Below are 12,997 nucleotides of genomic sequence, written 5' to 3'. Positions count from 1 at the left end.
AGTATCTCCCAAATTTCACTCAGAAGCCAGTGTAATGCTTAAAAGCTCTGCCGCTAATATATAATTGAATAGACACAAAACTGCAACAAGACAGATTGTTTATACACTTTTCTGCAAAGGGGGAATTTTTTTAGTATGAATATGACTGGTTCTATCAACTGCCTAAGAAAATGGGTTTTATGCTTTTCGAACACATGCATTTTAGGGATGAGCACTGTAAACTTGCTACAGAGCATTACAACATGGGACATTGTCAGAACTTAGTATCTGCTGGATGTACTAGTCTATATTGAACTTTGCTGTACTGGATTTATTTCTACCTCATTTTATTTCTTGAGATTTAAAGCAGCATACAAAAGATAGAATACATTGAGATAACAAAAATTAAAACAGGTTTGGTCAACAAAAATTAAAACAGGTTTGATCATTTTGCGTGGAAGGGAGGCAATAGTGGTTAAAATGTTCAGACTCTAGAATTGCTTGCTTAGGCTTAGTTCTTCTTGGCTTGATCAATTAAAATATGACCTTAGGAAAGTTATTCAAATATCGCTGGGCCTATTTCTTCTTCTATAAAACAAATAATACAAATTTCATAGAGTGATTGGCTGTCAGAGATCAACAAATAGTACTCGGCATTGTGCTAGATGCTGGGGAAGAATGACTGAGATAGTCTTCATTTCAGTTTATAGCCTTATAAGAGGATTCTGTAGAGGATGGCTTGAAATTACATATGAAGGGCAGCTATTTTGTTTTCTTTTTCAGTCTAATATTCTTTTTTGGTTTTGTTTTATATATATATATTTTTTTTTATTGACGTTATAGTTGATTTACAATGTTGTATTAGGTCCTGTTGTACAGCAAGAGGTAGCTAATTCAGGTGGTCAGGAAGGCTACTATGAGGGGATTGACATCTATGTTGAGAACTGAAATTAGTTTTTAAAAAAGGAGGAAAGAACAGTATGATAGAGATAAGGTGATCATGGGCCATAACTTGTGCAAAATCATGGAGGACAGTGGGATCATATTACATTTCAAGAAATGATGAAACAAAAGTAATGCCTTGAGCATGAGATGAGGAATGGGCAAGAGACACAGAGGGTGAGGTGCTCAGTTATCTGTTCATATGAGGTCTCGTAAACCCTGTTAAGAAGCTGAGACTTTATTCTAATGAGTCAGGGTAGTGAGTAAGATATTTTAAAGTAGGGGAATCATGTGGTCTGAACTTTGTTTTAAAAAAGGTAACTCTAGCTATAATGTGACGGAGAAGGCAATGGCACCCCACTCTGGTACTCTTGCCTGGAAAATCCCATGGATGGAGGAGCCTGGTAGGCTGCAGTCCATGGGGTCTCGGAGTCGGACACGACTGAGCGACTTCACTTTCACTTTTCACTTTCATGCATTGGAGAAGGAAATGGCAACCCACTCCAGTGTTCTTGCCTGGAGGATCCCAGGGACGGGGGAGCCTGTTGGGCTGCCGTCTATGGGTTCGCACAGTCGGACACGACTGAAGTGACTTAGCAGCAGTAGCAGCAGCTATAATGTGAAGAATGTAGAAGAGAGCAAAACAGAAAGTAGGCAGTTTAGTCCAGGTGAACTGATTTAAAGGATATGCAAGAAAGAAGGAATAATTTTGGATGTTTTTACTTTACTGGCTTGACCAGGATATTATCTGAAGCTTGAGAGAAATATTTTCTGATAGGTGAAACAGATCTGGGGAACCTCCTCAAATAGATGGTAATTTATACAGGTATCAATTTTTAAAATTTATTTTTTGCTGCACTGCTCTGCATGTGGGATCTTAGTTCCTCAAGCAGGGATTGAACCTGTGTCCCTGCAGTGGAAGCATGGAGTCTTAATCACTGCATTGACAGCAAAGTCCCCAAATATTGATTTTTTAAAAAAGAAAATTTAAAATGAGGATAAGACATAAAATATAGCTAATAAAGATATATACTTTATTAAGTCCATTTGAGAGAGGTGGGCAAAAAGATTGGCTGTAAACATAACAGCTGCCAGAGGAAAAGCTGCATAACTCTCACACTGACCATAAACTGAAACAAATCACACCAACTATTCCTAGTAAGAAAGTCAGAGTATCATCCTAAGCACCTTTGTAAAGAAGCTCCTGTATCATATAATGAACTCTGTCCCAGCATCTCTTTCATCATATTTAACATGATGATGAATTTCACTGGGTTTTCTCTTACTCTTATTGTACTGTTCAGTAAGAGGCTGAGAGTATCACACTGAAGCACAATTCAGTAAATCAGGTCTACAGACTGCTATTAATAATACAAAACCATCAAAGAACAGCTCCCTGCAGTTGGTCTAACTTTTAAATTAGGATTCATTCTGATAAATATTTACTAAACAAATTTCCCTGGTGATTCAGACAGTAAAGAATCTGCCTGCAATGAGGGAGACCTGGATTCGATCTCTGGATTGGGAAGACCTCCTGGAGAAGGCAATGGCAACTCACTCCAGTATTCTGGCCTGGAGAATTCCATGGACAGAGGAGCCTGGTGGGCTACAGCTCATGGGGTCTCAAAGAGTTGGACACAACTGAGTGACTCACACATACACAGTGTTTTAGTAATTTGGAGTTCCCTGAAAAACTACTGGCTGATGCAAATATTTCATCTTACCTAGGAGAAAAAATTTCTCACTATAAATAGACAAATTAGCATTTTAAGTTGATTCTTAAAATATATATGATACTGATATAATCCAGGTATTAACAAACATGGCTACAACTGTCACACCCTAGTCCCCACCCATCACTGCCAGGAGCAGTTACCCATGGGCATGCTCAATCAAGCTGCCATACATCCTCTTTCTTTCTCTTGAATTTCTATCACTTACCTATTACCAAAATATTGTATTTAAAAACATCTTAACCTAACTAGTACAACAACAGGAAAATGGTTAAATAAATTATGGGATATCCAAATAACATACTTCTATAAAGCTATTAAAAATGATATTTTTGCAGACTAATGATGTGAAGAATTATAAAGTGAATATACATATAAACTATAAAAAAATACATATATAAATGCACAAAAGGCAACATTAATTTTTTTCTGAATCATGAGACTACAGATAATTTTTATTTTCATTTTTGTATCTCTTTATACTTCAAATACTAACCAAAAGGAGGAAAATAACCCAGTAATCTATATTTAATTAAATCTATTAATTAAAAATCAAAGAATGATTAAACTTTCACTAAAGCCTTCTGAACTTGGTCAATTAAATTCATAAAAACTTTACATCAGGGAAAATTGAAAAAAAATTTTAAGTAACTAAAATGCTATATATATAATTTCTTCAAAAAATTATGTACAAAGCAAATCAGTTTAACATACATTAACTGATAAGAAATGTCTGCAGCTGGCTTCCCTAGGCTTGAACCCCTAGTTGCAGAACTTATTGACTGTATGAACTTGAGTAAGCTATATAACCTCTGTGTGCCTCAGTTTCCTCAACTATAAAATAGGGATAATAATATCTACTTCTTTTGATTAAGTGAAGGATCACTGGAAGGATTAAATGAAGTTGTATATATGAAGTCCTTAGAATAGCCCCTTGCATACAGCAAATGTTATAGTGTATTTGTTAAATAAGTCAATTAGCATGAGACTTGTTAGAGGAAATTAACTAATTACATGTAAAGTACTTGGCATTTAGTAAAAATGAAGAAAATGTTAGCTAGTATTAGAAGTAACATCTTTTTAACACAAAAATGTTTAGAGTCATTTCCTGAACATACAACGATAGAATCTACTCACCTCATCTACAATAACATGAGACACATTTGTTAGGAGACCATCTTCTTGAAGTTTTCTTAGCAAAACCCCTGTTGTACAATAGAGTAACCTGGTAGATTCACTAGCGCGAGACTCCATCCGGATCTGATATCCACACAAAGAATTCTGAAGGGAAAACATAGCCAAGACTGGATTCTCACAAATGATGTGGGGGAAAAAGCTTTAGAGACTGAAGTACAGGTGCTGGTCCTGCTCCTATATGGAGCAGTCTAAGTAAATCTGTTTAGTGCCATTTATTACTTTCCTATGTTTTCAATTATACCAAACTATAAAATTTGTTCTGGCAATTTAAACAAGGAAGAATTTTCAGAATTTTGAAACAAAAAGCTGTTCTCCTGCTCTGAGTACCATTAACATGATTATGGAAATATTAACAGATTTAATCAATTTCTTATGAAATTATCTTGGAGCAAAATACTGAGGTGCTCAGGAACAGAATTTTAGATCTGCTCCTACAACTTGTCTACTCTTCTATCAAGATCTCATAGAAGCTGCAACCATTAAAAACCAGTGGTGCCTGATAAGAAGTCACTTCTATTTCCATCACATTTTCTTTCATACTCCTTCAGTCATTCCTCTGCTGTGTTTGTAAACATGTCTGTCATCTCCTTTATTTAAATTCCTTATAAGACAGAAATTGTGCCCTTTGTCCCCTTACATGTCATGAGAGAGTCCAGAAAAATTGCCACATAAAATTTTAATGAAGGGTTATCTAACTTAAAGATAGACAAAAATGTTAAGTACCCTGTCTAGAAAGAACAATTCAAAGCATAACTAAATTGAATTACATGAACTTGGAATTCATTATATTTGGTTCTAAACCAATTTTATTAATTCCTACATTTTGCAGTCACTCTGGTTAAGGTTTGGCCAGTTTTGTGTACACTTTTATCCCCAAACACAGGACAACAGGTATTTTAAGTTCTTTTTTCTATTGTTTTTATATACAGGATTTGAAAATAGTCTCATATTGTCTTCGATATTGTTTTTTTGTTTCTGTTCATTGAGCTAATGAAAATCATTCAGGAATATATCCTACAGAAAAGATTTCCAAATACTGAGATATCTGGTATTACAATTTATCTGTATGTATTTATATTCTTTGAATGATCAACTTAGTAATGTAATATATTTGAGTACTCAGTTACTGAAGTGAATATATTTTTCCTTTTACATGAGAATTTTAATGATAATTACTTACAATCCTTTTCCTACAAAGGAGAGTGGCATATCATACCTATCAAAGAAAACACGAAAAGCACCTAAGAGGTGCTACTGAACAAACAGTATCGGCCAAAATTCATATATGGTACAGGTTCCATTTGGATCCCAAGAGCACAGCTAAGTAATGTCATGTCACCATTCTCTGAGGTAGAGCTGAACAACACTTTACCTTTCCTCCAGGTCCATTTTCACAGCCCAATTCATCACACACTCTTGTGGCTAAACTCACTGCTGAGATTCTTCGGGGCTGGGTGCAGACGATGTTACATTTAGTTGCTCCCCACTCATTCAGAAGCAGATCTTCTAAGAGAAAATGTGGCACTTGAGTACTTTTACCACTCCCTGTTTCACCTGCCACAACCACAACCCGGTGCCTTTTAAGAGTTTCAACAATTGAACTCCTGTGTTTAAACACAGGCAACTGTTGCCTTTCCTTTAGAAGTCTCTGGTACTTAGGTGTGCTTTGCAACTTTCTAAAGAGGTTTCTAACAGGTTCCAAATCTTCCACCTTTTCCGATTCCAAGGACAGTGCAGAAAAATCCTCATCAGAAACTAAATTTTCCCAAGATTCCTCAGGATCTTCCGAGTTTTCTCTCTTATTTTCAGAATGCTGTTGTTGCTGTTGCTGCTGCTGTTTCAGTTTATTCAGAAGTTTGGCAATAAAAAGGTCACGTGGTTTATTGGTTTCCATTTTATTTAATTCTTCCTTTTTCTTTTCCGCATCACTCCACTCTAGCCAAACATCTCGGTAAGTAGGAGGAAGCAACTGATGAACTGACTATAAAGGAAAAAAATAGTAATACATTGTGTTGACTAATTACTGGATACCAAAATTCAATAGGTTAGAACTGAAAAGAATAGCTATTGCTTCTTAAAATATCTCTTAAACTAGTAGGTTGCCACTGTATTTTAATAAAAGATATACATGCCTACTGTAGGGAGTAGGAAATGGCAACCTGCTCCAGTATTTTTGCCTGGGAAATTCCATGGCTAGAGGAGGCTAGTGGGCTATATAGTCCATGGGGTCACAAAGTGCTAGACGTGACTGAGCACACACATACACGCATATGATGCAAACTGATAAAGAGCATATAAACAGGCTTCTGGACTTACTAGCTGTATGACCTTGGGCAAGTACCTTAACTTCTTGGTGTCTTAGTTTCTAATTGTAAAATGGGGCTAATAATTATACCTCCCTTATATGCATACTCTGAGGTAAACTTTCAGTTAATCAAACACAGTGCTTATTCTAGAACACAATAAACTATTAAACACGTTTATTATTTATTCCTATGGTAGTGCTATTTAAATATGTAGATGATCCACAAAGCACTGATCAAAGTTCCCTCTGAGATTTCATTTGTATATTACAAGTCAAAGTATTTTACTTTGAACTCCATTGGATGGAATCTAAGTTATCCTGCCTCTGTTTTATTAAGAGCCCACAATTATTTTTGTAACATTGACAGTCATTTCCATTAATTAAGGCCACCTTATGATACCTTATTTTGCAAAACAAGGGAAATAAAGACATTAAGAACTTTTACTGAGAGAAAATGGAAAAGAACTATTATTTGGAATTCTACTTAATCAGTGTCTAAATTTTCAGTAGTTCTAATTCACCAGGAAGAAAGATATACACATTTATTACAAAGAGAAAATGCTGACAGTACTCCCAACCCCCCCCCCCCCAAAAAAAAAGAGCACAGTGTTCTCTTAAAAGTGCTCTCTTCAGTAAGACTTTATTTTCATCTTTCCTTAAACTGGAAGCTTTAGTCGATATAACCTAAAAGTGAAAACTGGAACCAATGTCTTGTATTTTAAAGTTGAGAGACAATATAACGTTAAAGGAAAACAATTGTTTAAAAACTCTCCTTAATTCAATCACTCTAGCACAGTTTTTTAATCTTTAAATCAGTGTAGCTTGCAAAGCTGGACCAAATGGTTCAGTGCCTCTGGTCCAAGGAGAGAAAGCTTGAACTATGTTTGGAGATGAGACAAAGTCAAAATTATAAATAAGCAGAAACAAGGACTACTCAGAAGCAGCATTCAGTGAAGAGAAAACTGGCACAAAGGGCCACGATTAAACCTTACCTTCCACATGCAGATCGTTTCATGTTGACAAAATATACGCATTACTCCACAAATGAATTCTGAGACACTTGGATCTATAAAAACTTACCTGCCCTTTCACTAAACGATAAAGAGCTAAAGTAGCTCCCAGGTGCTGAGCCTGCATACCGTCCTCTGTTAAGATCGTGGGGCACACAACCAGGACATCATCTTCAGACTTGATTACCCTCACCCTAAAAGAAGCCAAAGACATTTTAAAATAAAATTGATGAAGTAAAAATGGTCAGAATTCCATTAACACTGAACTGTAGTTTACATTTTTTAAATTAAATACTCTCACAGAAAACACTATATTAATACTAGGTAATGATTTACAGGCACTATCAACCTAGAGATGTAGAACCAGCTTCCTAAACATCTACTTTACTCATAGGAAAAAAAATATTTTCATCTTAGATTTTTCTAAAAGTTCACTCAGTTAACCAAAAACATACCTACATTTCCAGTATCTACCTACTGCAACTTTTTCAAAGGAAGGATTTGGACTCTTGGGAAGATTCTTCCTGACCCAATCGATCAGAAATTGTTTAGGAGATTTTCCAGTCCAGCTTCGAGCAGTATAGTCAAAATTTCTTACATCATGAGGTTCTTTCTTTTTCTCTAAAATGACAAAGATTGGTTCTTTAAAAATGCTTATGTAGTAATACAGAATATCTTTTGAAGGATTAAAGTTCTCCCACTTTTGGGAACAGATTTTTTTTTAAGAGAACAGGTTAGAAAAGGACAGACAGACCTGATTCAAGCAAGGGGAAGGTTGACCAAAAAGGGGATAACAGGATGAGCAAAGTCATGGAGCCATGAAACAATACATGTTTTAAGAATGATGCAGCTGGAGTACACAGCTGGGAGAATAAGGTGGAAAGGTAGAGTGTGGCAGAATGCAAAGGATCATCAGAGCCATAATAGAAGGTTTGAACTTGTTAACTGATTAAAATTTTTAACCAGAAACTCGTATTTTGATCTGTGTTACAGAAAGATAATTCTGGCAGGAGTCTGAACTGGAGAGAGATGAGGCTGAAGCCAGATGTTGGTAATCACAAAATGCTACACAAATTATTATAATGATTACTTTTCCAAGACAGTGCCTGGAAGTGTAACTTTACTGCCATCTTTTGTAGTTTGTTGGAATACAAAGTAACACAATTTCTCACTTATATAGTCCTTGATGTTTTACTATTTATAAATTATACTCTGGAACACTCTCCCTTCATTTTACCTCTTTCTTCTTCAGGAGCAGCTGTAGACTTTTCAAACAAATTAAAGTTCAAAGCACTTTCTCCTTCTGTGACTACAGGAGGCTTCTTTCTTTCATTCTGTTGGTGTGAAATCTTTATGGCTGGATTGAATACTGGATGATCTTCTAAAGTTTCCATTTCTACCAAAAAAAAATGATGCTTATTTATTTTGTCATATTTGTTTTTCATGCCTTTTTACTCTGCAATTTTTTTTTTTTTAAACATTGCTTCTTTTTCCTTCCTACTAGGAATTTGTACTAGAAGTTCAAGGCAATTTATTTTCACATTACATACTAACATTTTTAGAACAAATCACTTAACAGATGTAGAAGGCCAAGAAAAACATCTTCACTAAACATAAATTCTCATGGAATTATATTCACCTCTCCTTCTTGAGTGGAGATAGTGTTTTATGGTGTACACTTCAGGTTAACTAACTATGGCTGCAGGCCAAATCCAGCCCTGCTACCTATTTCCATATAGTCTGTGAGCTAAGGATGATTTTTACATCTTTAACTGGTTGAAAAAGATAAAAGAAAGAAATATTTGGTGCCATGTGAAAATTATATGAAATTTCAGCATCCATAAAGTTTTGTGAGAACATAACCATTTGCTTATGTCTTGTATATGGCTGCATTTATGCTGTGGCAGCAGAGCTGAGTAATCATAACAACCTGTAAAACTTAAATATTTACTATTTGGCTTGTTGCAAAAGTTTGCGATCCCCAAGTATAAAATGTTAGGAAAGAGAAGACATAAAAAAGAGGCAACCTCCATCCTAGGAAAGCCAATAAAGAAGACATATTAATACATCTAAGAATTTTAAAGCGTTTACCTCTTTGAAATTTCCTTATTTTCTCCTGAGTCTCTTTTTGGCCTTGCTTGTTCTTTTCTAGTTTAAAGGTAGCTGCCTGCTCCTTTGCATCCAGAAGTTTAGCTGCAAGGTGCAAGTACCTTTCATTCTGTTGTTCCAAATAAGATGATGACAAAGAAACGAAGAGCAAGATTAGTTTATCTACTGTCAATGTATTGTATCAAAGCCTGTGATCTTTTGATCTTATTCTTTGGTCCAACAAATCTTTTAGCAATTTTTCATATAGAAATAATACAAATGTACAAATCTGTAGGTACACAGATGTTCACTGCAGTTACTGATTGAAAAGGAAAACTGGAAATCAAGTGTGGTATGCTCTACAGAGAAAACTAGTTATTGGGGGAAAAAGTCAAGAAGCAATAGAATGAAGGTAATGCAAAGAATTGACTCACTAGAAAAGACCCTGATGCTGGAAAAGGTTGAAGGCGGGAAGAAAAGGGGACAACAAAGGATAAGATGGTTGGTTGGCATCACTGACTCGATGGACATGAGTTTGAGTAAGCTTTGGGAGTTGGTGATGGGACAGGGAAGCCTGGAGTGCTGCAGTCCACAGGGTCGCAAAGAGTCGGACATGACTGAGCGACTGAAGTGAACTGAATCCACATGGAGAAACTTACTTGACATGTTAAATAAAATAAGCGAACTATGGAATAAAATGTAAGTATGAGCTCATTTCTGTAAAAAGAAAAGTTACTTTTACACATTTTATAAATATATGGATTTAAAGGACTGCATATGCGATAGTACAAGACACTCACAGCCAAAAAACCAAAAGAAAACAGAACATTGTAACAAATTCTATAAAGACTTTATATAAAAAACAAAATTACAATTTTCTGAAAGCTGCTGCTGCTAAGTCACTTCAGTCGTGTCTGACTCTTGTGCAACCCCATAGACGGCAGCCCACCAGGCTCCTCCGTCCATGGGATTTTCCAGGCAAAAACACTGGAGTGGGTTGCCATTGCCTTCTCCATTTCTGAAAGCTACCTTCCTATAATCTCTATCTTATGGAAGACAGTCAGGGATGTTACCCAAAAAGAAAGGCCTCTGGAGAAAAGGTGTATTATAAAATTTAACTCTGCTGAGCAAAAACCAGACAGAGAGCTAAACTCAAATTACTGGTTTTTCCTTTAGGTTAGGTTAATAAGAGATGGGAAGCATCAAACCACTGGGTAGAGAAGAGGGTATTAGCAGTGCTGCTATGAGACACAACCACTGAGTCGAGGGGAAAAGAGACAACTAAGGAAGCACAATTCGGGGATCATTCTGTGTAGAAGCAGACAGCAATAGAGTGTAACAGACAGAAGGATTAGCTACCGCCTCAATTTCACCCAAACCACACTCATTCTTTCAATCTTTCCTCTCTGTGGCACTGATACCACCACCCCTCCGCCTACGAATCTCTTGCTGTCTTTGGCTTCTTAATTTATGTTCAGTAAATTAGCAATTTCTATTGATTCTTCCTTTAAATGTTTCTCTTCCAAGTTCCAATTTGGGGACCTCCCTGGTTGTCCAGGGGCTTCCCTGGTAGCTCAGCAGGTAAAGAATCTGCCTGCAAATCAGGAAACCTCGGTTCAATTTCTGGGTCAGGAAGATCCCCTAGAGAAGGAATAAGCTAAACACTCCAGTATTCTTGGGCTTCCCTGGTGGCTCAGATGTTAAAAGAATCCACCTGCAATGCGGGAGACCGGGTTCGATCCCTGGCTTGGGAAGATCCCCATGGCAACCCACTCCAGTGTTCTTGCCTGGAGAATTCCATGAACAGAGGAGCCTGGCAGGCTACACTCCATGGTGTCGCAGAGTCAGACATGACTGAGCAACTTTCACTTCACTGGCTGTCCAGAGGCTAGGAGTCTGCACTTCTACAGCAGGGGGCACAGGCTCAATCCTGCTCAGGGAAGTTCTGCATGCTGTACGGTGTGCTCACACCTCTCCCCCAAAACACTATACAAATTCCAATTTGGGACTTTATCATTTCACACATGAGCAAGTGCAAGAGTTATTCTTGTGGGTTACCTGCCTCCACACAGTTAGTGAGCCTTCCTAATCAATAGGGAAAGTTCTTAAATTCATTTTCTGGGCATCGAGATTTTCCAGTCTCAGTTAAACTCACTTGTTTACTCCTATTTGCTAGTACTCACACATTTTATCCTGATTACAGTTTAATATGCAAAGGCCCTTTGCACAATTCCACTTCTGTACTCTTATTTACACTATTTCACTCATCTGGGCCATTTTCCCATTCTTTGTTGCCTATGCATGTTTCATGCATCCTTCAAATCCCACTTCTTTTCAGTTCAGTCGCTCAGTCGTGTCCAACCCTTTGCGACCCCATGAATCACAGCACACCAGGCCTCCCTGTCCATCACCAACTCCCGGAGTTCACTCAAACTCATGTCCATCGAGTCAGTGATGCCATCCAGCCATCTCATCCTGTCGTCCCCTTCTCCTCCTGCCCCCAATCCCTTCCAGCATCAGTCTTTTCCAATGAGTCAACTCTTCGCATGAGGTGGCCAAAGTACTGGAGTTTCAGCTTTTAGCATCATTCCTTCCAAAGAACACCCAGGACCGATCTCCTTTAGGATAGACTGGTTGGATCTCCTTGCAGTCCAAGGGACTCTCAAGAGTCTTCTCCAACACTACAGTTCAAAAGCATCAATTCTTCGGCGCTCAGCTCTCTTCACAGTCCAACTCTCACATCCATACATGACCACTGGAAAAACCATTGCCTTGACTAGACGGACCTTTGTTGACAAAGTAATGTCTCTACTTTTTAATATGCTATCTAGGTTGGTCATAACTTTCCTTCCAAGCAGTAAGCATCTTTTAATTTCATGATTGCAATTACCATCTGTAGTGATTTTGGAGCCCAAAAAATAAAGTCTGACAGTAAGACTGACCAGATGCTCCAATCAGAAGAGACCTCTTTTTCTGAACCTCAAAATAACGTGTACTATCATAAATTGTTTTTGTTACTTTAATATAGGCACATGCTTAAAAAAAAAACTCAGAGGATACAGAAGAGTATAATCCACCCTACTAACCCCAGCCCTGTTCACTAGTAATAGCTTCTTGTGTATTTCTCAAGATGTCTCCTTTGCATACAAAAGGATGCAAATATATGTGTGTGTGAGTGTGTGTGTATGTATTCTTTTACTCAAATGAGTTCATTATACTACACATGCTGTTGTACAACTTCCTTTTTTCCATTCTAAATCAACTTTATAAAGGTATGATTCGCTTATAACAAAACATACCCATTTTAAGTGAATAGAATGTGTTTGATAAACGTATATATCCACATAACCATCATCATAAAGACATAAATCACTGCCATCATCCCCAAAAGTTTCCCCATCATGCTTAACAGTCAATCTCTTTCCTCCATCCGTGGGCTCAGACAACCACTGATCTGGTTTCTCTTACTAGATATTGATTTTGCATAGAAGACTTTTCTAGGATTTAATATAATGAAATTGTTCAGCATGTACTCATTTGTGCCTTTCATTCTTATATAATGATTTCAAAAGCTGCTTATAGTGTTTGGCTGTTATTAATAAAACTGCTATGAATATTTGTGTACAAGCTTTTTTATGACATTTTCATTTTTACTGAGTAAATACCTAGGAATGAAATTGTTAGGTCATATGGTAAATGTATGTCTAACTTCATAAGAAAGTGACAGTTTTCCAAAGTAGCTG

The 12,997-nt window shown here is 36.9% G+C and overlaps 1 protein-coding gene across 1 annotated transcript in view; it reads right to left on the bottom strand.

The window, feature by feature from the left end:
- The window catches only part of DHX29 (DExH-box helicase 29), a 45,638-nt gene that overhangs the window by 18,735 nt on the left and 13,906 nt on the right, over positions 1 to 12,997 (bottom strand). Inside the window, exons 7-12 of the mRNA XM_052658987.1 lie at positions 9,258 to 9,384; positions 8,404 to 8,562; positions 7,622 to 7,787; positions 7,237 to 7,360; positions 5,224 to 5,832; positions 3,792 to 3,935 (exon numbers count right to left, since the gene is read on the bottom strand). Of these exons, the coding sequence (XP_052514947.1) occupies positions 3,792 to 3,935; positions 5,224 to 5,832; positions 7,237 to 7,360; positions 7,622 to 7,787; positions 8,404 to 8,562; positions 9,258 to 9,384 (1,329 nt within the window). The remainder of the gene's footprint in view (positions 1 to 3,791; positions 3,936 to 5,223; positions 5,833 to 7,236; positions 7,361 to 7,621; positions 7,788 to 8,403; positions 8,563 to 9,257; positions 9,385 to 12,997) is intronic.

The sequence above is a fragment of the Budorcas taxicolor genome, chromosome 20 (assembly GCF_023091745.1).
Source record: "Budorcas taxicolor isolate Tak-1 chromosome 20, Takin1.1, whole genome shotgun sequence".
Taxonomy (NCBI): domain Eukaryota; kingdom Metazoa; phylum Chordata; class Mammalia; order Artiodactyla; family Bovidae; genus Budorcas; species Budorcas taxicolor.
Note: the sequence above shows the minus strand (reverse complement) of the source record. Positions and strands in the feature narration are given on the sequence as shown.